Source organism: Falco cherrug, chromosome 3 (genome assembly GCF_023634085.1).
Source record: "Falco cherrug isolate bFalChe1 chromosome 3, bFalChe1.pri, whole genome shotgun sequence".
Taxonomy (NCBI): Eukaryota; Metazoa; Chordata; class Aves; order Falconiformes; family Falconidae; genus Falco; species Falco cherrug.
In genome coordinates this window covers 15,448,631-15,476,107 of record NC_073699.1, presented here as the reverse complement: position 1 = coordinate 15,476,107, position 27,477 = coordinate 15,448,631, and the positions used below count along the sequence as shown (strand labels likewise).

The 27,477-nt window shown below is 41.1% G+C and overlaps 1 protein-coding gene across 8 annotated transcripts; it reads right to left on the bottom strand.

Moving 5' to 3' along the window:
• Window positions 1-24,572, bottom strand: OC90 (otoconin 90). Of its 8 annotated transcripts, none has more exons than XM_055706221.1 (16): window positions 24,353-24,572; window positions 23,127-23,222; window positions 19,324-19,389; window positions 19,073-19,132; window positions 18,625-18,799; window positions 14,609-14,724; window positions 12,825-12,953; window positions 11,285-11,326; window positions 10,359-10,415; window positions 8,070-8,120; window positions 7,691-7,795; window positions 5,658-5,807; window positions 5,208-5,306; window positions 3,473-3,647; window positions 2,226-2,332; window positions 2-1,740 (listed from the first exon to the last, which is right to left on the bottom strand). In XM_055706221.1, the coding sequence occupies exons 2-16, from the start codon at window positions 23,170-23,172 to the stop codon at window positions 1,430-1,432; spliced, it is 1,689 nt and encodes a 562-aa protein (XP_055562196.1). In that variant the 5' UTR covers window positions 23,173-23,222; window positions 24,353-24,572; the 3' UTR covers window positions 2-1,429. The 8 variants fall into 8 exon arrangements, with proteins under 8 accessions (XP_055562197.1, XP_055562198.1, XP_055562196.1 ...); XM_055706220.1 differs by lacking the exon at window positions 24,353-24,572 and adding an exon at window positions 24,272-24,344 and having other exon boundaries at window positions 3-1,740; XM_027805924.2 differs by lacking the exon at window positions 24,353-24,572 and adding an exon at window positions 24,272-24,344 and having other exon boundaries at window positions 13-1,740; window positions 7,691-7,747.
• Window positions 24,573-27,477: the final 2,905 nt, after the last annotated feature.

The following is a 27,477-nucleotide window of genomic DNA, read 5'->3' as shown; positions in this document are numbered from 1 at the left end:
AGTGAGGTGCTGTTGCTGCTTCCTAGTGAGATACAGCACAACTGCATCAAGGATGCAGCTGAAGAGTATAAGACAAAGGAACTGAATAAAAGAGTGGGAATCACTGATCTAACTTTTTTAGAAGACGTCACAAGTGGTGCAAACACAACACGAAGTCAATTATGGCAGGTCAACGCATGAATGGCCAACCAAGTTAAAATTATATGATTGCTTCTGGTAAAGAATTCAAACCTTCACTTTTACAGTTAATGCGCTTACAGAGGAAGTATCTTATTAGTAGTTTTGATTTTGCAGATACGTGCCCAGAGAAAATATGGAAATATCAGTAATCCCATTGAATAAGACATTATATGTCATTTTGGGCAGGTCACCACCTGTGTTTAAGCTGTATATTTGCGCTGTTGTGTGCTTTACAACTGAAATCTAATGAGAAAGACCTACAAAGATTGTATCTTTTAGTGCATCCTTCATATCAAAGTAACAAGGTTGCTAGTGATTTTGACCCAAGCTGGGATTGCTGTTGTTTAGCTTTGTTATTAGTAGCCAAGTTCTAGTAATTTTATTACTTGTCCAATATTTTATGATCAAACCATAGTCTAAATTAGCACCTTACCATGAAGAAAGATGTACATACCCTTTTAAACTGTGTTGTCTGATAACTGGTAAATCTTATGGGTGGTGAATTTGGGGTGGGATGGGGGAAGGGGGAGCAAACAAATCTGGGCTCAGTAAAAGGCAAAAAGCATTATTCCAGCTTTACATTACATGCTTTGGAACACATTAGTTTTAATTGAGCCCAGGAAGCAAAACTTTTACATTTATTCCCTTTAACATCTTGAAATCTCTCAGAACTGGAGGTAACCGTGCGTAGTACACAGCTTTGGGGCAAGGACCATGCCTTCTGCTGTCATGATCTGACTGAGCAGCAGAAACTGCAGGCTGAAAATTGGATAGGAAGGGAAGAAGGAACTCATTTTCATGTAATTACCTTAGCTTTTCTTCTGGGTGTTTCCTGCTAAGCTCAGTAAAGGAAGAATGTCTGCAAACTGAGTTGGAGCAGTTGCAGATTGGTTTAATTAAAAACCTGAAATACTTAGCCATCATCAGCAAGATTCAGCCTGAACTGACTACAGTTAGCAAAAATCAGTCTTTGATCAGAACAGTTTTTACATAGAAATGGAATGAAATAATACAGAATACCGTCAAATAATTATTTAAGGTAATATCTGACCTAAATAGATGGTCTATAGTGCCAGCTTCACTACGGTAAGGAGTTACACAGCCTAACATGTAATACCTAGTCTAGGATTATGTCGTTTGTGCGCTGGCAAGCATAAGGCAGCCTGTAGAGTGCTAAGAAAGAGTAAGGTAGGCAAGGGCTGGCTGGGAGAGTCTCTGTGCCGTTTCTCAAGCGCCTGGCGGTGGTTGGTTATCTGCCTTCATGCTGCGCGGTTCTGGAGTTTCCAATGGGACCGTGTGTGTCTCTCTTTGCTCTTCTTAATACAGTCCACAGTGGACCTTCCTCCTCGCTGCTCTCCTCGGAGCTGGAAATCCCGGTGCCTATTTCTGTGCCTGTTGAAGGTCTTTCATAAGGGTCACTGTGACATAAGACTTTCTCTTCTTGGCATTCTTGCCTGTGTGGAAACTTAAGGCTTTCATTGAAGAAGGCAGAAGCCATGCACTCAGCTGCTGTCTTAGCGCAAGCACATAGTAGTTTCTCACACATGCTCCAACCAATACCTTAAAAAGAAGTTTTAGAATTAATGTGTGAAAGCAGTTGCAATTAGTCAACGTATGATTTGCCATGGAGAGATGAGCTTTTGAAAATAAAATTTTCAAATCTGCCTTGAATTTTAGTCTCCAAATTCACCTTTAGTCATCTAAATAGAAGCCTGCCGCCAAGGGGCTGGGCAGCTGACAGTCTGACTGGCTTTAGTTGAATTTGTGAATGTAAAGACACCGACAGCTGACTTCTGTCTCCAAGCATAAAATGTATGAATGTAGTTTTCTCTAGCCTGACCTGGTCACGTGGTATAATAACCTTTATCTCAACTAGGAAAAAAGCTTGGGTTTATAGTAAACATAGCTAACATTTTGTAAGCCAGATTTTTCTTTCTATGGTCTATACTCGGCTCTAGAAGCTCACAGGCTTGGTGGCATTCAGTCTGTAATGCTTTGATACGCTGTCGCCAGGACACGAAAAATTTCCTCTAATACAAACTTACATTTTGGCTTATGATCAAAGCATACAACTTCAGATCTTGAACTGCTTTCTGCATGACATCCAAGCTTCTTAATTTGTTCCATACAACAGTGATGAGAGAAGCAGCAGCTAAAATAAATACCAGATGTAAATGAAAATTACTTACTCTTCCTGCATCACAGAGTACTTGCAATTATTTTATCTCTATTTTCAATGCCCATTAAAACTGAGAAATTTTAGTTTTCCTAAACTTTTTTTTTTTAGTTTTCCTATCATGGAAAAATCTTTTTCATAAAGAAGAAGAAAACCAACCCAAATCATTCCTACTTTCCTCCTATACCTGTTCCTACTTTCACTGCCTCCTTCCTAATTCTTTTGGTCTCCCACCCTTAACAACACTGTAGGTTTTTAGGGTTTGGGTTTGTTGTTTGTTTTTTTTTTCATCTGAAGACATATAATTACAATTGTGACTGTGACCTAATCTGCTGTGAGAAGCGTCTTCAAGTGTTTAAATATTGTTGGCTGAAAATGTGAAAATTGTGTGAGAGCCTGAGCCTTGACTAGCCTTCATCTAGTCTGTCATACTCAAGCAGTCTTACTTGTGTGCAAGTGTAGGAAAATGGTGTGTGCTGTATGTCAGTGCTGTCCTTAGACCTGATGTGGCCCCAACTACTATGAACTTCCACACAGGGAGAGATTTTTCATTGTAAATATGATGCTCTCAGAGGAGATTTCTTTGCTTTGGTTGAATTCTCTGCATTACTCCAGAATTCTTCCTCTTTGTCACCCATGCCATGCTGTGACACTCAGCCATGGCAGGGCTCTTGGCTGCAGCTTGGGCCATGCTTCACTCCAGCCCTACTTTGTTCTAAAGGACAGTGCGGCACGGGTGTATGTTAACTCTTGCTTCATAAATCACTTTCCAAACCACCTCTTAGCCAAGTTTCACGGCAACCCTTATATCCTCATGTCTTTTGACATACTCTTCCTTCCGCTCTACCTACCTCCCATCATTCTCATTTCTTATTTTGAGTTAGTAAGTCCTCTCCATATCATTGATGCAATAACAGAATGTGTCTTGGTGACAATGGAGTATTTCAAGTTTGTAAGTGGAGATTTCCCCCACCCCCACCCCCACCCCCCCCGAATGCAGTCTGCCTACTGGTACGTAGCTACATAAGGCCCAACAAAAAGTATTCTGATCCTTGTTGCTCCACAGGCACCCCAATAATACCCACAGTTAATGACAGATCATAGAAGAGCCCCCACCTGTCCAGTGCATCAGCAGGATAACCTCTTCCTTCTTGGCCACAGTAGCAACCATAAGACTCAAATTCCTCTGGGCATCGCTCAGTCAAACAGAACAGCATTTCTCCTAGCTGGGGCAGCTCCCTCTTCACTCTGCCATTTCCTCTCTCTTGCAGAAAGGTTAATCGCTCACATACTATAAAGCAAAAAATGTTATTTGACACATCATGTTTCCACTGTTTGGGAGCTCTCTTGTGATGATAGAATTATTTTCAGAGCTATCAGAAACTTTTAAAGACAACATTTTACTATTTGTAAATTATTGTTCCAGTCCATGAACTGTGGCTCTTAGAATGCTACTGAGCAAGACAGCAGAAGGGGGAAAATATTTAAAGGGGAGAGAGATCCCTATGAAGATATAAATTACAAGCCAAATTGGATTGCAATGAGAGTACTTTGCAATCCTTTCTAATCCTTCATAGTTACATTTTCCTTCTAAAATATTCAAACCTAGCTCACTATTCAGTAGCTTCTGTCCTGGAGAATTCAGAAAATAGACTCCTAACTTCTTGTGCTTGCATAGTGATAGCTGGGCTATGACTTTGTAGTGCTGGAGGAAACAATAAACTTATTTTTTTAAAAAATTGAAATATAGTTCAATTTGAGCTGTGATGCCCCCAGCCCAAATGCAGGAGTGATCTGTTGTGATGGTTGCTGTGCTTAACGAGGTTTTGACATCTCCTTGTCCCAACCCTAATGCCTCTGTGGCTTCCTTGAGAGCAAACTGTGTTCCATATTAAGAAAAAAAGAAGTCAGGGAGTCATCTTTTGGGACTTTACCAAGGAAAGGACCTGAAGGGGCTAATGATTGGATAGTAGGAGAGAGAAGGAGGGCTGCTGTTCCCTGTGCATCCTCCTTGCCCCCATAAGTAATCCATCTTCTTTTTTGCATCCCTAGACTGACTCTCCCTGTTTCTTCCAAGGACAACCCTGGATTACTTCCCTGAGTAGGAAATTCTGCCCATGTGCCTGCTTGGATCTTTGCCTACTCAGTTCACTAAGAACGAACCCCAGGTTCATGCACTGATAGGCGCTTTCCAAAAGCTGGTATTTTACGATGAGATTTTCCAGTTTGATGAAAGGCTGGGTTGATTCTTCATGTCTGCTCTTTTCCAGTTCTGGGATTGCTTCTCTCCATTGGGAAGCCTAACAAGATGGATAGGACAGTCCATGAGTGTGGATTTACAGCAGTGACAGGTCTGAAATGTCTTGGGATCCCTGTGAACTCTGAGCAGGAGTTGGAACAAAATCAGAAATGGTGAGAAAAAAGCCAACTCCAGCAAGAATTTGGCAAGAGGTCTGTGAGGAGCAGGGGAAGTTCCTGTTACTGCTTCTGCTGCTTGTAAAATAAAGTTAACTCAAATACATGATTAAATTGCTGCCTAAAAACAAAAGCAAGGGGAAACATTCACTGAGCTCATTTTAGACCCTGCACTGAATGAAAAATTTATGTACAAGCTAATCATAAATAGTTTCTGTAAGTGTTAATGATAGCACATTGGTGGAAGGTATTGAACTGTTGGAAGCTTTTGCAGGTGACTGCATCTCCTGCTGTTATTATAAATACCAATACACATGGGCTTGTCTAACTCGTTTAGAATAACTATAATCTCTATATTTAATATACACCTACATTTTAATACATAGGTAGCTGAACATTCCGTGAGATATAACTGTGAAAAAAATACTTCATTTACCTTTTCCTGCAGGTTCATCAGGTCCCCTGTCAGACAGTACCAGTTCTGGAGCTATTCCAGAAGAAGCTGTGCTCTGGCCAGCCATGGCAGGGCTTGTCTCTGGAGAGGACATATGCATAGATTAGACTTGCAAAGGTAGAATAAACTCTCATTTCACTAACGTGCCCAAAAGTGCATGTTCTGAACCATAATCAATTGGCAGTCTTCTAACATTTGTTTAATTCATAGTTGGCAGACTGTTCATTAATGGTTAAGCTTTCCTGGTCAGTGTTTGACAGTGGACTGCCATTTCCAGTGCACTCAGCGTTGTGCACCCTATATTCTATGTAATCTATCCAGATTTAGGGAGAAAATATTGTTATTCTGCATATCTATGAGAAACGCTGAGTTCTCAGATAGCTGTGAACAGGAGCAGGGGATTGCTGTAAATTAGATTCAGTCTTTACTTGCCTTTTTCTTTTGTCCCTGCAGATGTGCCTGCAGGAATCTTCTCGGTGGGGACAATTTTGACTTGCATTGGGTTAATATCTCCTGAGAATGAGGCTGGGGAGGTGGTTATCTCTTCCGCTGGGACCACAGCTTCCATAAATCCATCTTCTTCTGAATAAGCAGGAAGAGGAAAGCAGAAGAAGACATGACAAATAAACAGCAAGATTTTCATTTTAGATAGCTGGTCAGAGCAATATCCTCAGGCAGAACTTGTGTGAATTGATGGTCATAGAGAAAAAACATTCAAGATGAGAACTGGAAAAGCAAAGAGTATTCACATCTCTTGCCTTTCAGATGAAAAGACACTGGTTAAATAGGACCAGTTTAACTGCTGATTATTTTTTTCAATTTTATATGTTGCATACTGAGGTAAAGAGCTGTGCCAGTTGCTGAAAATAATATGGCCACACTGAGAGATGAAGCACAGGTGAGATGTTATGAGATGTCATTTTGTGAGTAAAGGGCTTAAAAAAGGTGTCAGTTCACATGAGAGTACCAAAACTGAGAGCAGCATTGGTGAAGGCAGAAAATGATTTGATGGATGCAGAGCTGGGCAGCTGAAGGATTTACTATCTTGTAACCACAAGGAAATATCAAGGGGAAAATAAGTTGAGGTTGAATAGAAGCATAACTTTAAGGAGACTCTTTATCCCAAAAATTAAGTGGGTATTTGTTTTTAGATTATCTGAAGCTTTATTGTTGAGCAGGAACGTTTTGTTTAATTAGGGCATTACTTAACATCATCCTTCTTTTTTAGCCTTTTTTTATATAAGCTAACTTGTAAAAGAAAACACATCAAATGGAAATCAAATGGTTTCATTTTTTTCCTAAATGTCAATATGAAGAACGTGGCATTTCACAAACAAAAAATTTTGAAAATACTAGGGAGCACGTGTTTCCACATGTTCAAAGCCTTTCCTTTTGAGTTCCTTGTCTGAATCTATTAGATGGATTAAACTCCCAATTCATTAAATTTGTCCCTCTGATGTTCTGGCTTTAGTATGTCTTGAAAATAACCTGCCATAGGATAAGAGAATAGACTAAAAAATGGAAGTACTGCTAAGAATGCAATGAAGCCCATGAAAGGCTGCAGAAAGGGATCAATAGCAACACGCTAGTTTTAATAGCTCAGCAAGGTGCGCATTTTATGCCACTTTGCTTGACAGCGATGTGTTGAAATGAAAGTGATTCCTGCTAGCTGTAGAAAATAAAACTGGAGTTTGGGAAATTCTGCGCTTAGCTGAGAACAGATATTACAAATAATCTTCCTGGAGCCATGCAGATCTGCAGCACAACACACAGATTTTCTGATCCATTCAGCTTAACAGAGGAGAACAAAAAACTTGGTAATTTTGACCAATGCTTGGTACAGCAGTGCCAAACATCTGTGTTAGGGCTGGAGACAGGGATACTGTTCAGACAGTGTGATCAGAGTCAAAAAATGACTGCTTTCTACTCTCCATATTCAGCGTTCCTTGATGTTTTTTCTGGTGTATTTCAGTCTACCTGAACAATTCTTTCTACGTAAAAGAGGCTGCTGAAAACTTCCAGGTCTACCAAGGTGCTCCACTTCTAGCTGTAGCTACTGGTATGGCTGTGCTCAAAGCACTAACAAGTGCAAAAGCTGGAATAGGTTTTAGAGTGGGAAAGAATTCTGTGAAATTCTATACAATAAAGGAGGCAGCAAAATCAAAGTGAAGCCTTCTGGCAGCAAAGGCTATGAATGTAATTTAAAGGACCAACTATTATATCAGAAAACCTTACATGAAGATATTTTCACAAATACCTGGATGCGGAGTGCAAATGAGTGGCTGGAGGCCGTGAACAGCTAATCCTTCTCAGTCTGGTTTTCTTGGTTGTGTATCTGCTCTCTGACCTGATCTAAATTTGATTCTCTGGCAGCCCTGTTGTCACCACGCATGGAATTTTAACTGTGATGCTTTTAGATGAAATATTGCTGTGTCAACACAAAAGGAAAGCTGAGAGTCACTGACCTTTTATCAAGAGGACGGAGGGAGCAGGAGCTGTACCTCTGCGGTCCCTTGTGGTAACTGTACAAAAACCAGAGGCATCATGGTAGTGACCTACCAGCTGTATTTCTGCAAGGCATTTCTGGAGTGACTTTTACTGAAGACATCACAAGGCTTAAATAAATATCATGATTTGACTTGTTTTATAAGGAGGGTAACTGGGAGAAATGGAGCAGTTTGCTGAAGGATGTGCAGGTCAGTCAGAAGAACTAGAATTAATCTCCAGAAATCCTGTGCTGCAAATTTTTGGCTGTGACACCACAGTGCTTCATAAACCAAAATCAGTTTTCATCTGGAGTTGAGAGTGCCTGATTCATCAACAAAAATATGATCAGTCTCTTACCTCTGGCTTTGGAAGCCCCCAGGACCATCTCACTGGGCTCAAAAGAAATCACTGATGAAGACAGAAAATAGAAACTCGGAAATTAAGTTGCCAGCACAGACTCTTATGAAAAGTTAAGCTGCTGAGAAGAACTTTTTCAGCAAAGCAGGAAGACCCAGGCATTTAATGTATATCTTTTTTCTCAGCAGTTCACTGATTGTTGTAGACAAAGTGATCCTGATATTCTCATTGCTGTGTTCAAATAATGCGCTTTACGCTAACAAAGCAGCAGCATAATTGTGACTGAAGTGGCAAACTCAATATTAAATCCATCTGACAGACAAATACACTGAAGAGGATTAGGTCCAGAATCCCACTATTGCCCACGGAAGGGTGCCACATTTCTCCTGAACACCTTGTGCTTGCATTGGAAGTCAAGTATGGATGAGCAGCTACAAGGCCAAATACTTCCCTAACCTCTAACATACTTCTTTGCATGACAAAATGATATTCATTTGTCAGCTACATTTTTGTAAATTATAAACAGCCATCAAATTATGAAAAAAATTGTCTCTGCATCTTTTTGGGTGTTGTTAGGATCTTGTGATGTGAAGAAGAATGTCTTTGCCTTTGAATGAGCTTCTGAGTAGCACTTAGCTTTGGTTTAATGCAGTTTCCACAGCTGTCAATGGCGAAGCTCCTTTGGGCTAAAATGGGGAAACAACTAGTTAAATGGTAAGGGTTTCTCCAAATGTCTCCTTCAAAGTCTGACTAGCTGTGTTATCTGTGGTATGTTGTCAGCTTTCTAAAATTTCTAATACAGATTTTTATCCCTTGGCAATATTTTGAGACTTATGATGAACCATACACAAGTAATCGTTTTTTCAGGAAGCAGAAGATGCTACAGATGTGCAAGTACAGGTGCACTCACTCCTTCAGGCGTTCTCAGTTTAGTGTTACCAAGCCTCCCAGAAGCAGCCAGAAAAACATGAACGAATATTGGAGCTGTTGTTAGGCAAGAACAAGAAACATCTGGTAAAAGACCTCCTTAGTAATACAGGAGAGGTATGAAGAAACAGCCAGCACTTAACTTGGCATAAAGCCTTTTCAGGTAGGTACCCTTGTGCCCATAGCACATTTTTAAATTTTTTTCAAAAAACTGTTAAAGTCTGAATCTTTGTTTCCTAAAAAAAAAAAAAAAAAAAAGAAAGAAAAACATCCATATGATTTTTCATTATTCCAGATTCCCACTTACGGCAATGGCTCAATTTGAGAAACACAGAGGAGGACACTACAGCTTGAAACCAGGTTCTTGATGTCTCAAAAAGTGCAACTTTCTACCTCTCTCCACTCCCACAAAATGACTCCCATGTTTCTCCGAGTTGGGTGGTGGCTTGGTTGCACCCATCCCATCATCCCATGCACATTGCTTGTGTGCTTGGCAGACATGGGGTCTCCGTACGTGACACAATGGCTTTGCTTGTCATGGGGCCACATTACAAGGGTGCATTGGCTGCATTGGACAACGGGTGGTCCAAGACTGGTCCCCTTCTCTATTTCACTACTGTATGACTTGGCCTTCACTTACTATGTGTGCCCTCCCAGAGCCACCCAGGGCCTTGGATGACTTTTGTCCATGGCCTCATGTCTTGTGCCCACCACGCATGTAGGAAGAGAATAGTTTTCTTATCCCACAGCAATGTGATTTTACAAGCATTCTTCCTGAACAAGATAACCATTGATTGTAGCAGGACAAAAATGAAGCTTGTCAGAAGAACCACTTGGTCTCATGGTTTAGGAACTCACTGAAGAGGCACCAGAATGAGAGGGACTTCAACCTGGACCTCTGCTTCGCAAGTGAATAAACCACCACACTGCTGGCTTTTTTTGCAATAAACCGTGCTCAATCTTTCCTTATGCTACTGCTTGATCTTGTATAATTAAACATCTCTTTAAAGACAAGAACTATGCAATTGGCTATGGGCCCAGTGGCTGGCACCCACACAGGACACCTCTGCCAAACAGCTCACCTGCTGCAACCTGTGTTCCCAGGGGAAAAAAGGCCTGGGTTTTGTTGTAGAGTGCTCTTTCTCAGCCCTTGGGAAACTTACTGGTTAAGCACATTACATGCACAAATTGAAAAATTGCACCTTCTCATTCAGTCTTGAATTTCATCACCAAACCATTCTATCTACTTTTGTATCAGCCCTTTTAGAAGGGCAGAAGGAAAGCAAACAGCTTGTTCTTCTATTTTACTCTTTCAGCTTTTGGGAACTGAAACCAGTGCTTCTTGCACTGTAAGTTGCAAACCTTCTTCCACGGATGCAGTTGCAGCTTGTGTTTCGTCAGTCCCATGATGAAGGAACTCTGCAAAAATACAAACATTCCTACTGCAGAGAGTTATGGCTTAGAATGCTCATTAGACTGGATCTTGGTGTAACATGACCAGAGTCATGAGAATGGAACTTACTTCTAAATAGGATTATTATTGTGCTTTTTATGCTGTTATTACATGACATAAATACAGAAAGAGCAAACCTAATTATTGATAATTACGGCAGCAGTATTAAAGCCTTAATATGCAAAAGGTATAAAAGCCTATAAAGCCTTAGTATATTTATTCACTACTGATACTAAATTCTGCTCAGCAACATACAGTACAATAAACCAAAAATCCCTCAGTCTCTATCACAAAGAGTTTCAACCTAAACAAGAGAAATTGGCTAGCAATCAGCATTCTTTAAATCCCCATTTCAGCAGGTACTTAAATGCATGGCCTATAGTGAAAGGATCAATATAAGAATTAAAATTTTAGCAAAAAACTTAGATGTTTAAATCCAGGTACTTGGCTAGGAATCTTGTTGAAGCACGGCCTTAAATGTGCATGCAAATAGAAAAGGATCCATCTGAAAATATTTTTAATTTGCTTTTAGTGTTATTTCTCTTTATAGTATTTCTAAATGAGATTCAATGTTCTCTTCTGAATTCCTTCTCAGACAGAGGAGTTATTTGGCTGAAATTTTCCCGTGCACCCGAGTAACTGCTTGTCACAAAAATGGTGCTTTGATTTATTAGGCTTTTTTTCTCTTCCTTTAATATTTTGACATCTTGCTAAAACATCTTTGCTTCTCAGAAAGGAATTCATAGCTTCTGAAATACTCAGGTTATTTTTCTGTGTATAAACTGGTCTCAATTTAATACACTCCAGTCAAAGAATTACAGAGATAAGGACATACCCTCCATATGAAGTGTCGTCAGCTCTCTCTTGCTGGTTGTTTCTGAAAAAAAGAAAGCTCTCTCATAGACTGAAGGGCAGGAAAGGGGTTTGTCACTCTTTAATCTGAATAGTAAAAATCAGGAGTTCATTGAATTTATTCCTATTAAAGCAAAGATTTAGGGAAATACATCTCAATTTCATTCAATCTTTTCTCTGTAATAAAGAATCTACCAAAATCTTTTTCCTAGAAATTTGTCAGAGTTATTATTTCTTTTTCAAAGTCTCAGCTGGACAGAACAGCTACACAGGAAGATAATAACATGAGTGAACACTAGATAAAAATGTTTCATTCAAAGGATTTTTTTTCCCATTAATACAATCAGGAGCCTAAAATTAGCAGAGGTATTCAGCGAGCTAAAATTGAATCTACCTTTATCAGCAGTGGTAAAACCTGCATGATTTTCCTGTTAGCACCTAACAATTTCCCCTTTCTTTGTGATGCGTTGGAACTGCCATACTTTATATTAGAGCCATCTGATCCCAGTTAGAGATTACTGGCTTACATTAAACAATTTTCTGGCTTTGGTGCAAACTTTCCCTGGCATTTTCTTCTCCCTTGACCTGTTCACAAGGGGATGCATGCATCCGGCACATGGTATAGATGTGTATATCTGTCCTTAGCACTGGGATGTGTGAATACAAGCCAAAGGATTAGAAAAACTAGCATTGCTTTTTCACGTGTCTCAGCTTGGGAGTTCAAAGGTCCTCCCGCTGCCATGCTCTGATTGCAATCCATATGAATTAAGTTTTTAATCCAGCCCTGTTCCCACAGGACAGGTATTCAGCCTTGCAAGGCTGTAATTTCAGCTACAGAGCAGAGATCAGTGTATGACAATGGAGATAAATACCCCCTTCAGCTTCAGAGAGGATTTCTCCTTCCAAGATGGAAACCGAGTAACAGAGCGGAGTAGGTCTATTTTTGCTTTTCCAGTTAGTGTTTGCATGATTGAAGTGAGGATTTGAGCTAGCAATATTTTGGCAGTTTGACATTGCTGCTAGTGACCTCCGTGGGGTCACTAATCCTCCCAAGGATCACCCATTCAGTCAGGTTGGCAGAAGCCTCACAAGGTTGGCAGCAGCTTCCCGCAATTATTATTTTTTTTTTTAATTCATATCTAACAGGAATTTCCCTGTTGCAGCCTGTGCACCTCCAGGAAGAGTCTGGCTCCATCTTCTCTACAAACCCCACTAGGTAGCGAGGACAGGAAAAACATCTCCCCTGAGCCACCTCCTCTTTCATCATGTGCTCCAGCCCCCTCACCAGCTCAGTAACCTCTCCTGGACTTGCTCCAGGACAGCAATTAGTCTACCTTCTTCTTCTCGCTTGGTATTCACTTGAGTAGCTGTAAATGGAAAGGACACATGAAACTGAGAACAGGACAGACTGCCAGATTTATTGCAGGAAAGCACCCAGCTGCTGCTTCATTCTTGTTGGGTCTAATTTGATGCCAGTGGAAAAACTGGCAGGAGGAGGCAGTCAATGTGATCCTTATTATTACCTGTAACCAGAGACGGACAGAAAGAGACGTCCAGCCCATTCAAGGAAGAGTTAATATGCGCATTCACAAAGCATTCAATGGCATCTTTGTCACAGTTGCAGAGAAACTGTTCACAGGGATCCCCAGACTCTGGAAAGAAAACAAAAATCCAAACAAGGTACTACTGAAAAATCTTTTCTGTGTCCTGCTTCTTCATCTCTGCAAGAACTGTGTCTATAATCATCAGTGCAAACCTATTGATACTGTGCTGCTTCATGTTAAACACAGTCAAGTTTCATAGTCCAATCCAGTTTCTGAAACGCCAACCTGGCATGGCTGGTGATAGACTTCTTGCTTGTGTTGTTTTTTCTACAGAGTATCGAGGACTACAGAGCAGTACTTGGCTACCTCTAGTTTTTCCATGGAAAACTTAATCTAGCTGGTACCAGCTTTGACATTTCACAGACTTCATTAAAACATGTCTAAAAAACTCCAAACCTCATGAAATCACAGTCCACTACCCAAGCCTTTCATGCAAGCTGTGATTTCCTTCTTATAAAGGATATGAAACAGTTTCCCAGGAAATACCATCTTACCATTTCAAAAGCTTCTACCTTCCAGAGTTTCAAAAAGCATTGACTTTCCATAGCTGTCATACTCATGTTTTGTATTTTTAATGGGGACTATTCTCCCCCTGCCCCCCCCTTTCTTTGCTTTGAACAAAATGTTATCTGATTATAGAAAGAGCTAAAAAAGTACTATTCACGTTTAATGCTCTTGGATCTTTATACATTGGCCTAAATAGCAAAAATGTTTTTAATTTGAAACAAGAAAGGGAAATTGTTTAAGCAACAATCTGAGTCAAACTGAAAAGGTATTAGTTTTGGGATTCTGCTCCTCTTTGCTAGTATCCCATAATCATGTTCTATCATACAGTCTGAAAGCCAATACTTGCAGAAAAATTCTATTAAAAATGATTAGGCATCAAAAAGCCCCACTCCACACTTGCCAGGACTGTACCAGTATTGCCTGGAGTAGCTCCTGTTACAACAGCATGGCCCCTGCCCTCTTTGGTTGTAGCTGAGGAGTGTACACAACACTGTGAACAAAGAATTTGATCCCTCAAAGTATACAAAAATCAGGCCTTCGAGCTTCAGAAGGGAACTTTTCGCAGTGTGTCCCCAGCATCTGCTGCATTTCTGATGCGTAGAGACACCTCAAGTGATGCTTCATGGTCCTGCAGTCAGTGAAACCTCAGCAAGAGGCTGCCTGTTACAGGAGCCCTGGTGAGTTTCTAATTATTTGAATTCAGTTTTCCTGCCTAGTTGAGTGTTGATGCCTCTGTGTATTCTTGTCACAGCACCCTCCAAACTATCAAGCTGCAACAAGGTCTTTTTACCATCTCATACCAGCACACTCCTCATAGAGTGCCTCCACCACTTTCTCCTTGTCTTACCTCACCCAGGGGGTGTGTGTTCTCTCTCTCTTCCTCGGCTGCTCTCCCTTCATTGGCTCTCAACCCCTTCACTTAACCAGCCACACCTGCACCTTATCTATATCGGCCAACCCACCGCCCCTGAAGCCAGCCCACAGTTGTATATTATCAATGCTAATTAACCCAGCTTCATTCCTCTACATATTCCTATTTCCATTCACCCCTAAGCAGAACACTTAATCCCTTAAAAATCCATAGATGGAGATAGTTTCTGCTTAATTTACATATGGCTTTTGGTAGATAGACCAGAATGAACTTCTTAGTCATGGTGAGGCTCCAATATTAAGCTCTTGTGATAGGTTAGTCTTACCACAGGTCAGGTTTTCAGTAGAGCAACTGACAGCATCTGTAGAAATCTTTGATGGGTCCCATGTGCACTCCATCTCCATTGCTTCCTCATAGCATTTGCGGTGCTGGAAGCAGCATCTTAATGAAATAACACAGAGTTCACCAATTCAGTTTCAGTTCAAGATCAGGCTGCAATGCTTTCAACTTGCTCTTACACAAGAATGCCAAAGATGCCAAAGGAGAAAAAGGGGTCCTCATTGAGGTCCCTTGACACAAAAAAGGCTGAATACTGCTTTTCCCTGAGTCAGTCTAGTGGGATAAGTACAGCTGGATGCAAAACTTGGTGGTGGGAGCAGGTCTGCGTGCTGTGGGAGACTGCACATCCATGTCTGTCCTGCGGTGGTACCTGAGTTCTAACAAGGACTCTACAGGCAGTTTAAATGAGAAATCCACTACCACTGCCCAAATATCCACCCACAGCACTGTCAGCTTGCTGCCAAAAAGTCCCCCTCAGCTCTGCTCTAGAGGCCTCAGATCTAGTCCTGCCACCAGCTTTCTCACTGCAGATTTGGGGAACTACACAGAACCTGGCAGTCATGGAGGGTTAATGTCTCTGCAATGCCTTGTGAATCCCTGTGTCTCACTGAGACCATATAAATACAGGCAGAGTTACCCTCTGTTTCTTGTACTTTCTCTTCTATGCAACAATCAGAATAAAAATGCACCATTTAGCCATGGGAAGGGGGTACAAACTATTTTTCTCTCACTGGGGTAAAGCATTTTTCTCCTACCACCACACAACAAAGTCTGTTAGAAGCCTTGCGTTTTCCTACACCCCAGCTGTCATGCAAACCTCCAATGCCTGCATGACCACTTTAGCTGTGAATAGCAATGGAAAGTCAACTGAAACAATAAGCTCTTCATCAATATTCTCTTCTCTTCAGCTCTTCTTGAACAGACAAGTCATCTGCTTCTGTATTATAGGAGCATCTCTGTGCACTGACATCAGCTATAAATGAAACGCCGGTAAAATACTCAATCATCATTTACCTCATATAAAATTGTTATATAGCTTAAGCAGGCACTTGCTGTTAGATTTAGACTGAAATATCCTCATTTCAAAGAAATGGACTCAGAACATGGGTCTGTTATTGAATTGCCATTGGTCTTGACCTTGCTGAATGCAGAGACAATGTTAACGCTCAAAGCCAGCACCTGCTGCCAGGAAGATGACGATGTAAGGAGTTAACTTTAGTTAAGTGCATGTGGCATTTTGTTAAAGACGTGGTGAATGTGTTATCACACACCACCCATGGCCCTGCATATGCTCGGAACCCACCGGCAGACAGAAGCACTCCTGCGCTGATCAGAGCAGGGAGCAAACACCTGCCCCTTGCAGGCTCCCTTCTAGGCTACACATTCACTTTTCTCACTTCCTATATTTAGGAAGCATTTAATATTTAATCACTTACTATATTAATAAGTAATTATTACACCTTTGAATTTGTCCTCACAACCAGGGAAGCAATCCAAGTCCTAACCATGATCAGACTTTTGACTTTGGTGAAAGGCATCAGCGATGAGGTTTGCTCAGGTTGCCAGCAGCGGATCAGAGCTCATGAATAGCGTCATCCCAGCCAATGAAGTTTCAGAGTCCAATTTCCTGCACGCCAGTGTCTCTGCTGCTTGTTAGCGGCTTTTCTCCCTGCTGTGACCTGGTCTAGGAGACTGCAGGAGTGCATTGAACACAAGCGAGCGTGCATGGCATTCAGCAGAGAGGCCCTGAAGGTTCCTCCCCACCACAGATGCTACTGCGCCTTGTTTCAGAGGCGAGGCTTAAGTTTGTAATCTGCATCAGGAACAGGGTTTTAAACACACAGCTGATGAAACATGTCAAGACCCATTCCTGTCTCTGCCTGAGGTCTAGTGAGGTGTCAGCACCTGAAAGCTCCTCTAACTGCATAATTGGTCTGATACAAACTCCCTGCAGTTCTTCTTTGTTTAGAGCATCACAATTGCATCAACACTTACTGCAACAGTTAACCTGAAAATTTACTTGCCTTCCCTGCGTGAGCAGGGATTGTAAGGCATAGATTGTTCTCTGGGCATGCTTCTCTTTCCCCATGGACTATGGAGGTAGACTAGGCTCCTAATGTAAATATGACACTTAGCTACTGTGGGAAAAGGTCGGGCTTATGGGCACAAACATTTTCCAGTGCCTTAAAAACCTACAGTGTGATGCTCAGCCCTTTTTTTTAATGGAAGAGACATGGCAGTGACAAAATCCAAGGTTTAAAAAACTAATTTCTAAGAAATAAAGTTCACAAAACAATTGCAATGCTGTGGGAACTGTGTCTGAGAAAGACACGTAGCAGCCACCTGTTTGGGGACTTTCTTGAACCAAGGGCATATCTGTGTCAGTGGCAAAACAATAATCAGTCTCCATTTACTCCAAACTGCAGTGAGGTTGCCATGCTGCTAAGGAAATATCACCGCAGGGCTGCTAACCAATTTGTAAACACAAACTGATTCTGTGGACGTTTCTCAGGAAAAAAACTGCTGATAGACCCTTCTGCTGTTTCTGTATTTATGCTGCTCTGCATTAAAATGAAGCTGAGTGAAGCAAAAGCCCAGGTGCTCAGCTTTTTGGGTATCAATCCATTGAACTGACTTGAGCTCTCGTTTTAGCACGTCACCAGGATTGTTCAGAAAACCTTTCATAAGAAGTCTCATGGCTTTTTTTCCGGTAGCAGGGTTAGATCTTCATTTTCCCAACCCATGCTGCAAAGTGGATGGATTAATTTCCATTTAGCTATAGGCATTAGCCCTTTTTGAGCCATTGCTGTCTTCACTCAGGGAATTGATACATTGCTGGAAAAACTTTTTTTTTTTTTCTGTTTAGACATGATGGATCTTGATTCTCTTTGAATTTCTTTTCACATCTCCTGCTGGCATAAGTGAACAACCATTTGATTGTCCTGGTCTGAGGTTACTTTTTTTCTCACTAGCCTAGTCAGGGTCTGGGGCAGTATCCCTCCAAAGCACAGAATGGAGTTTGGATGGTTTTGCTCCTGGTGCATGGTACTAGGAGAAGCCATTGAGCTACAGTGATCTCTGTGCCTGGATGCTCCAGTGTCTTACAACCTCAACGTGTACACAGGTAATCTACTGAACCTCCTAACTGCCACTTGAAGTCATACTTCGCTGTAACCTGATTATATTGATGCTTAACCTCCCTCATATGCCAACGCTTTCATTATAATCCACTATGAGCTTACATTGCTGGTGTATTACACAGGTTCCAATACCACCACTTTGATAAGACTGTAAACCCACTAAACTGCTCTCCCAGCCACCTTATTAAAAGGTCCTCCAGTTTTAGGAACCGATTTAAGTGCAAGACACAATTCCCCAGTACAACAAAATTACATTTTGTTCACAAAGGTCTGTTCCGAATTTAGAGGCCCCTGGGTAAATGTATGTCAAGGACATGGATATAGTGTTTATTTACTCTGTTGCATTAGTGGCCACTCTTTGCAACCAGTTTAAACCAGCTGCACCACCAGATTTGCACTGGTGGAATTACATGCAGGTGTGGGGTACTCTGCTTTTATCTGTAGGCTGGGAATATTTCTCTGCATCAAAGTGTGGGAAAATAAAGAGACAGTCTGAACTAGGAGAAAAAAAAGAAGCACGTGGATCATTACATGTTGTAGATTATAACCACCTCGACTTCATCTGTTTCCAAGCCATGCTGTAAGGCAACTGGTATGGGGTGTTGGCCCAGCAAAAAGATAGTGCTCACCAGCAGGTAGGAATAACACAGGGCAGGGCTGAAGTTATCTTTTGTAGGTCATATCAGCTATTGAGGTTGCAAGTGAGGGATCACTAGATTCAATAGGGCAGGACGGTGTGGGACTTACCCTCTGAATAAATCTGATTTTTTACAATTGTTGTTAAATCGTTTAGGCAAGTGTTATGCTTCAGGTATCAGAGCACGAGGGCACTGACAGTCAGGGACATCTGGATAAGACTTACTCGTCAACTTCATCCACAGGGAGCCCTTCCATCTCAAACCGGCAAGAGCAACCATAGTCTTCAAAATCCCTGGGACAAAAGCCAGTAACACACTTCATTTTGTTCACAAAGTTGAGCAGGGCAGGGAAGTTAGTGAAGATGGACTGTAACCACGTGAAGTGAGAACCCAGGCAGTCTGGAAAGAGAACAGCCATTAAAAAATTCACGGTAAATAGGGGTGAGCCAGGAGTGGGTCACACATGGGTGACACTGACGTCAACACAGAGCCTGAACAAGGCAGTAACACAGGGATGCTGAGCAATCCTTGACACTCAGCAGTATTTAGTATGATAATATTCTCTGGGGAAATCTACAGCCTCAAAAATCCCTGTTTGTTTTCCGTGTATATAAAAGGAAACTCCATGGGATTTCTGTTTGGTGCTCACGTGCAGCTGGAACACATACTTACCAAAAAACAATGCAACACTTCCCACATTTTGAAAGACTCCATTGAAGAATGTGGCATTGTCTAAATAAAAAAATAAACAAACCACATTTCTTTTAAAAAAAATACACGACAAGAACTGACCCCAGACTGCCCCTGAGATAAGAGTTACTAGCTATTTGCTAACAGCACACTTCCCTGCAATGCTTCTGGAGTACAAGTGATTCCCCACTGCCATGCAATACTGTGGAAAGTAAAGCTTAAACCATTCTTACTCGAAATTCTTTCAGGTGCGTTAAGAAGCTCTGGCAGGAACGCTGGTGGCTCCAATTCTTGCCCACCTACCTCAGCAAACAAATTTGAGGAGAAAAGATGTTTAAACAGATAAATAAATAAAAGCAACGAACCAACAACATATACTTCATTGTGACATGTACTCTGCAGGCATTTTGAATACCACCCTACACGAGCAAGCTGACTTATTAAAGCCATGAAATACTCCATCTGCACACAGAAAAACCCAGAAGCGTACTGGTAAGTCACATTGACTTCAGCTTAAAAATCAGTCCTCTGTTAAACCGAGGTATTGCTAGTGAGGATGTGCTAACCCTTGTACTCCTGTGCTCTTCTGAACAGTAGCACTTACTGGGATGTATCAGTAGAATTCTATAAAATTGTTTTAGTTGCCCGATACTTTCATTGTCCAGAACGTTTCTACTCTGTAACCCTGTGCTCTTATTTGAAGCAGGTTATTTGAAGTCAAGAGGTTTGAGTTTTCTGATTCCTTATTGCCTGTTGCCTTATTGCCTCTCTTCCTATCACTATTTCTTCCTTAACTTAATTATCTACTTTTCCTTGTGAGGATGCTGTTGTATATTTTCTAGACATTTATCTTTTTACTGTTTGCCATTACCTGAATTAGGGTGAAACCTAATACTTATTTTCTCCCTTCCCATTTATATTTCTCCTTGTTCTTATCTTCTGCATGATTTTAAAAGAGATTTTAGAAATTTGGATTTATTTATATTTCATCTTTCTCTTTTTCTTTTTTTTTTAAAGGTCATAAGTCAAGGGCATTTATGAGCTCAAGCATCTAGAAATAACTCAGAATAACTGGCATTAGGAAAGCTGTCCATTTTCTCTGAATCTGAAAAGAATTCAGAATCTGAATCTGAAAGATTGTGGGAAAGAGTTGACAATTATCTTGCTATTCTGTTGCATTTTCCTGCAATAAATGTAGGTGTAAGAGAGTAAAGCAGAGTAGTGGGTTCTTTTGATACAAGGCTTAACTCTCTGTTTAGCAAAGGGTTGGGAAAGAATAGAACTTTTTTAGATTGTAAATAAGTGCCTTCTCAGGATGTCTACAACTTTTCTGTAGTGAACAAGATGATCATGGTAACAGTCATAAGCCTCCAGCAATTAATTTCTCAACTTTAGGGGCAGAATATGGATATGAGATTGAAGGAGGCAAGGAGAGGTGCTTCCTCTGAAGTTATTCTTTCCCTGAAAGTCTTGCTTACAACAAAAATCTTTCAGATGAACAGCAATCAGTCAGAAGTGTCCTTCATCGCAGCAAGGTCTGAAGGGAACTGACTGTTTTCCACAAACCAGAAAAGGTCTCCCAATAAATGCTGGCCTTTTCACAGAACTGAAACAAGTCTGTTGAAAGCTTGATGGCCACGAGGAATTAAGATTCAAGCAAAATCATGGTGTACCTTGCAAAATTAACAGCACTGCATGCTATGCATTCAATCACATCCTTGCTAAAGAAAAACTGCCCCTTATTTTCTGGCTTAACACCTATATCTGCTCTGCAATGACAAACATCTCTCCCCCAAGGCATGTTCTATCATCAAGTGCATCTAGAGCCAGATTTTGACAGGCTGCATAACACCATGGCTCAAACACAGTGTCTGTTGATGAATAGCCCTTGATCATTTAGACTTTTCAGCAAAATTTTGGAAAACATGAAAATCCCATTGAGTTGAAATGACACTGAGGAGCGTACTGATGAAGCCACGTTACAGAACTGCTGGAAGTTGTGATTGCTCCAGCATCCTTCAGTTGCTCTTAGTTCTTCTCAGAAAATTTAATTTGCACACACCCAATTAATACATAAATGTTTGAAGCTCCCATGGAGAAAAATCTCTCCCACAGGGTCAGCAGCTTGGTAAACCTTTGGCTCTTACAATCCTTTCATTACAAAGAACTGTATTTCTAATTGTCACTGAGTCAAGATCAATGAACCACTGTTTGCTAACAAGATCACTTAATTTTGTTTAAATTGGGGGGCAGGAACAAAGAGACAATGCTTTCTGGATGAATTATTCTCTGTTCTTTTGCTACCATGTCTTTTGGGGCTATTGGTCCTACATCATTCCCTGTAGAGCCAGTGAAAATTGCACTACAAAAATCAGTCCTTTAAACCTCAGAAGCCCCTGGGGAGGTCAGCTTCTCTCGCCTTTCTCTGAAACCTGCTAAATGACTTGGCATATGTCCTGAGGAGACTTGTGTGATACATCTGCTCTTGGGCTTTCCAGTAGTATGCCTTATCCGCAGAATGTCTTTCAACATTCAGATACATGTAAAAATGTTTCTGGACTGTGTCTGTGATGCTGCCACTCCGACAACACTTTTCTGAAGTGTTATTTCAAAAAAGCCCATTAAAAAACCATCAGTGCACCTCCAGTTATTTTGGTTTTGTTGTTTGTTTTTTGTGGGGTTTTTTTTTTTTGGCAACTGCGGCTAATTAAAATGCCATAACATAGGGCATGAACACAGTTACAGTCTTCAGGGAGTGGAAACCTTGATTGTGCAGGGAAAATCCAGGGTGCAGCAAACCCTACCTATTTGATTTATTCAAGGTAAATCACATTAGCTCCTCACAGAGATGCTAGTTCATGCACGGATATTTGCTTCAGCCAAAGCAGAGATCAGCAGAATAGATCCCACAAAAATATTAATCAATAATTCTCTCCAAGCCTAAAAATGGTAACATTTTAAATCTTTGTGCTCAGATTGTGCATAGCTGGGGGAAAAGCATATGAAACTGTGGCACAGGCTTTGGAGGTTTGAGAGGAAATATCCTTCAAATTTTATGTCAGAAAAATTTCTGAGTGTGCAGATACTTCTGAGTGCACCAGATATTATCAATATATACAATCCTCTTTACACCTGGGGACTAAATACCCCTTTATTTTTTTTAAATAAACAGTGTAGTTATTTTGGTATTCTCTGTCACTGCAGTGGGAAGTGCTTATGTTCTTGCTAATTTCTATTCGTATAGTAGGAGTCTTCAGGTTCAGCTTCATCAATGTATTTTAGCCCATGTGTTTTGTGTTAGACCTGCTGCTGTACCAACTTCTAATGCACACGCCACCTTAGAAGAGAGGCAACTGGTGAAGTTGAAGTAGGTCAGCGCAGAGTTTTGTCTATGCCAAGATGCTCAGCTTCCTTTTTCCTTGGGAAATAACCCCATGGAGGGACCAGAAACGGTGTTAGACTTTCAGGCGTCTTTACCTGCACACTGCTACTCTTAATGACATTCTTACATGGTGCAAGGACTGAAGAAATTTGGAATGTTTGCCTATGCCTGTCGCTGGAAGCTCATTCGCTCGCTATAATAGTATCTAAGGAGTTATATGAAAATAACTCCAAGACTATTAGTAAAATTTGAAGGAGGAGCATTAGCTGAACATGAGTTATGTTTCAGGATGCACTGAACGGCTTGGAAAATTTAGACAATACACTTCTATTTAACGAGTAGAATCTCTTTCCATGTAACTTGTAACTATTTTAGAGTCCAAAGGACTTAAATAATGACCAAATGCTGGCAGAAGGGAAGTCACAATTTTTTGGTAATATTTTTAAGCCCACTAAATGTTTCTTGTTTCACTACAAGTCCTGATAAAAATATAAGTACTCCACAGATAAACTTATGTAAATCCATTTGGGCATTGAATAACTAGGTTTGAGGGGACAGAAAGCACGCTTCTAAATGATTGTTTCCAAATGCACATACTTAAAGTATTATTTAGGTATAAATGTCAAATAATCATAAAAATATATTGCCACTTACCACTGTGTAACACCATCGACATAGACACCAGCAGGAATAGAATCATTTTTTATTTAATCCAGAGAAAAGAAAAAGTCACACAGCAGACCGGTATGCCTGGTGAATTAAGTGAAATATTAGGCAGAATGTTATCTCTTGAATCTGGGAATGGGGAGACATCAGCTTAGAAAATCACCCTTTTGTAGCCTGGCCATATTTCTCCTTGATGCAATTCAGTTTTTACCCTTATCATACTAAATGCACATATTAAAGCAATGATGAACCTTATTAATCCTTCAGATTTTACCAATGATGTTCTCTATAAACCTGACAAATAATTGTTTTGGTATTGCTTTAGGTGAGTCAACAGGCTCTGCCGAAATACCATAGACAGGGAAAGTCCATTTTGCAATAAAATGGTGTACTTGAAGTTTCTTTTCTTTTGCAAACAATTTTCACATCTTACTTGATTTAACAGGATGTTTAAACAATTCTTCACATTATGTTTAAATGCAGATATTGTGAAACACTCTGTAAATGAAAAGACATTCTGGGATTACTTCTATTGAACCCAGTTAATCTGCAGTCCATTATATAATTTGCTTCACATCACAAAGATATCTCCCATTTTGTAGTTGACCATTTAATCTGTGTTGAGACTGATCTAATGTATCATATATTTACACTATGTTGTTTGATGATCTTCAGGTTCTGGGTGTGCTTGTCCTAACAGAAACGTGTGCACAGAATTCTGAAGCAAAAAGCCTTACACTAGCATGCATTAAATGAGACAATAGACTGGTTTTGAACTACAGTCATTGATTACCCTAAATTAAGAATGATTTTCTAAGTAAGTCAGGCAGGGAATTTTTTACAGCCAAATAAATGAACATTTATTCATCAGTTTTCAAATACGTATCTACTGCATCATCTACTACTGCGATTATCTGCTCCCCTAAGGTCAAATATTGCACTCATTTCTACTAATAGATCTTGTAATATTTCACCAGGAAGTGAGGTTATAAATCTAACAGCTCTAAATATTTATAGTCTATCACAAATCTCTTACCTAAACTTCAGTCTACAACTCCCCAGTCCCAAATAGCTGATTCTGCATTGTCTTCTTCCTGATGCCCGTTTTACAGAGTACATCTAGAAAGGCTTACCTTGAGGAATATTACTCGAAAGCAGTTGGATGGAGGACAAATGGACTTCAACAAAGTCAGTACTAAGCGATTTATACCCACCTGGATATAGACCTCACCCATGTGATCACTTCCTTTATCAATCCCACTTCAACATTTATTAATTAATTCTTCCATGAGATTCCCGAGAGTTATTATGCCCACAGTGTATCTTAGTAATATAGCTCCAGCCATGTAAAGGATCTATACTGAGAAGTCTGTTCTGCAGGTGCATTCACCATATAGTAACTTCCCCTAATACTCTTGGCTGTAATTAAACAACAACCATCTCATTGTTATTAATCACTCACAAAATCTCTGGGGCATGTGAATATGGCTTTAATAGCTTAGCAAGAGGTAGTGTTCAGTGATGAATGATGAGTGAAAATGTATACAGCTTTGAACACTGGCATTCCTCAGGGTTGAGTATCCTGCTCTCATCTATCCACGGCGGCTCTGATCCAAGCTGACTGAAATCCAGGGCAAGGCTGAGTCACTGAGCTTTGGGAAGGCTTCTCCCCATCACTTCTGCCAGGGGCAGACACAGCTACCCTTCAGAGATGCCATCAACAAAAGGCAAACTGTCCACTGAGTTTTAACACGGAGAAGTGAGAAATCTGACAAGTTGGGAATTGTAAAAGTATGTGAACAAAAGGCTTGCCTCCTCCAAGGCCCTGGGAGCTGCACGGTCTTCAGAAAGGCCCTTGATGCTGTCTCCCATAAGATCCTCATAAAGAAGCTGTTGGTAAATGGGCTGGATGAGCCCAGTGAGGAGGGTTGAAAAGTGGCTGAGTGACAGGGCCCAGAGGGTGGTGGTCATGGTACAAAGCCTAGTTGGAGGCCAGTGACTAGCGGTGTACACCAGCGGTCAGTACTGGGTCCAGTCTTGCCTAACATCTTCCTTAATGAGCTGGATGCTGGGGCACAGTGTACCCTTGGCAAGTTTGCAGATGACACTGAACTGGGAGGAGCTGCTGATACACCAGAGGGTCATGCTGCAGCCAGTGGGACCTTGACAAGCTGGAGAAATGGGCCAACAGGAACTTCATGAAATTCAACCAGAAGTGCAATGGCCTGCACCTGGGGAGGTAAAAGCCCATACACCGATCTAGGCGGGGGGGCAGCCAGCTGGAAAGCAGCTAGGCAGGAAAGGTCCTAGTGGACACCAAGTTGAACCTGAGTAAGCAGTGTGCCCTTGCAGCAACGAAGGCTAAAGGTATCCTCGGCTGCATTAGGCAAAGGATTGCCAGCAGATTGAGGGAGTGGATCCTTCCCCTACCCAGCACTGGTGAGGCCACATCTGGTGTACTGTGTCCAGTTCTGGGCTCCTCGGTATGAGACAGACACGGACAAACTTGAGGAAATCCAAAGGGCTACAAAATTATTAAGGCACTAGAGCACCTCTCATATGAGGAGGGGTTGAGAGAGCTGGGACTCTCCAGCCTAGTGAAGGCTCAGGGGGATCTCATCGGTGCCTATAAATACCTGAAGGGAGGGTACAAAGAGGATGGAACCAGGCTTTTTTCAGTGGTGCCCAGTGAAATGGCAAGAGGCGATGGGCACAAACTGACACACAGGAGGTTCCCCCTGAACATCAGGAAACACTTTTTTACTGTGAGGGTGGCTGAGCACTGGCACATGTTGCTTAGAGAGGTTGTGGAGTCTCTCCCCTGCTTTCCTCTGGAGATATTCCACAACCATCCAGACATATTCCACCGCCATCTAGACATGTTCCTGGGCAACTGGCTCTAGGTGGCCCTGCCTGTGCAGGGGGTGGACCAGATTCTGTGATTCTCTATCGATTCAGTACCGACATGCTGCCAGGAAAAGGACAGGGTCCAGTCATACCATTTCTGTAACCAGCCCTGTCAAAAAAATTTAAAAGAAGAGTGAAACATGGCAGAAATTATGCCTTAATGATACCAAAATCCACTTTCATGTGAGTTTTGGTGCTTCCAGTTGGATTCTCCAGGGATTGCCTGAACTGCATTTTTACAGCCTTGAAGAACATTTTCAGCCTGACAAATCCGAGTGGGCTTGACTAGGCATAACAATAAATGTGCATCCTCTGAGACACTCATTTGCCCATATGCCACCATCATTTCTGTACTTCTGCAAAACATGCACAGAGGCTTTGCAGGACTGAAAACCTGGAATATGGAAAAATCTTTTGGTTTTGAGGGCAGCCAATGTGTTCACTTTTTTTCATTGAGCCTTGCTTTTTCATTCCTCCTCTTATTTCATAGTTTTTCTCACTAATTTCATTATTATCCTGGGAAAGCCAAACAGTAAGTCAGCCGTGATTGTTGTCGTTCAGGACAGGTGCCATTAATCCCTTCTCAGCCTTTTTTACAAGACACCCATAACTATGTGATACTTTCTCTCCCCATGGACACGCTGGGGCAGTAGCTCTCAGCCCTTTCCAAGACCTTAGAGTGGAGATGGCTGTGACCTACCCACAGTGCCAGACACAGCTCAAGCACACCCTATCGCAGTATAGAGAGGTTAGCACTCTGTTCAAGGACTTGCATTCCTGCAGGAAAAACACAGAATGATTTTTTTATAAACACAAAAGTGTCCTCCCAGCATGGAGATTGCCGCTACGATGCAGAGCTGATGATATTCGTTAAAACAATAATAACACAATCTTTTAAAAGGGAAGCTTTTAAAAAAGTATTTTTTATATTGTCTATTTATTCAAACATAAAAAAAAACCCGTCAAACTGACTTTAATTATTGTTTTCTCCCACTAAGTTCTTGTTCTCATGTCCTTCTTCCTGAGTTCTCAGAAGACTTAATGATAAAAATATAAGAAACAATACAGATTATTCTTTTTAAATCATGTCTTCACATTTTAAGGAGGTTTTGTGAGATTTAAAAGCAAGAGTTGCACAAAAGTGTTATTCATCCAGCTCTTCACAGCAGAACTAATCCTGCTTTGGATGAGGAGAGGTGCTGCAGAGTGAGACCCCTTCACAGCATTGCAGTACCACGGCCATGTTAGTATTTCTGATCTATAAATTAACTATATCAGCATTTCTATTTCTTCCACAATATCAACTGTAATTGGTAATACACCAATCTATCCTGCTCTTTGATATGACAAAAATGCTTCCGTCATGCTACTGGGTACCACAGTGAAATGTGTTTTGGAAGAGGGCTGCTGCATCCCACCTTTCCCTAGGGAT

Bases quoted from the DNA above. Each gene is read 5' to 3' on its own strand.
- OC90 (XM_055706221.1), bottom strand. From the start codon at position 23,172: ATGATTCTATTCCTGCTGGTGTCTATGTCGATGGTGTTACACAGTG. The intron at 10,416-11,284 runs GTATGTCCTTAT...GTATTTTTGCAG, and splicing joins GACGACACTTCATATGGAGG to AGTTCCTTCATCATGGGACT. The intron at 5,808-7,690 runs GTCAGTGACTCT...CTGCTTATTCAG, and splicing joins CTCCGTCCTCTTGATAAAAG to AAGAAGATGGATTTATGGAA.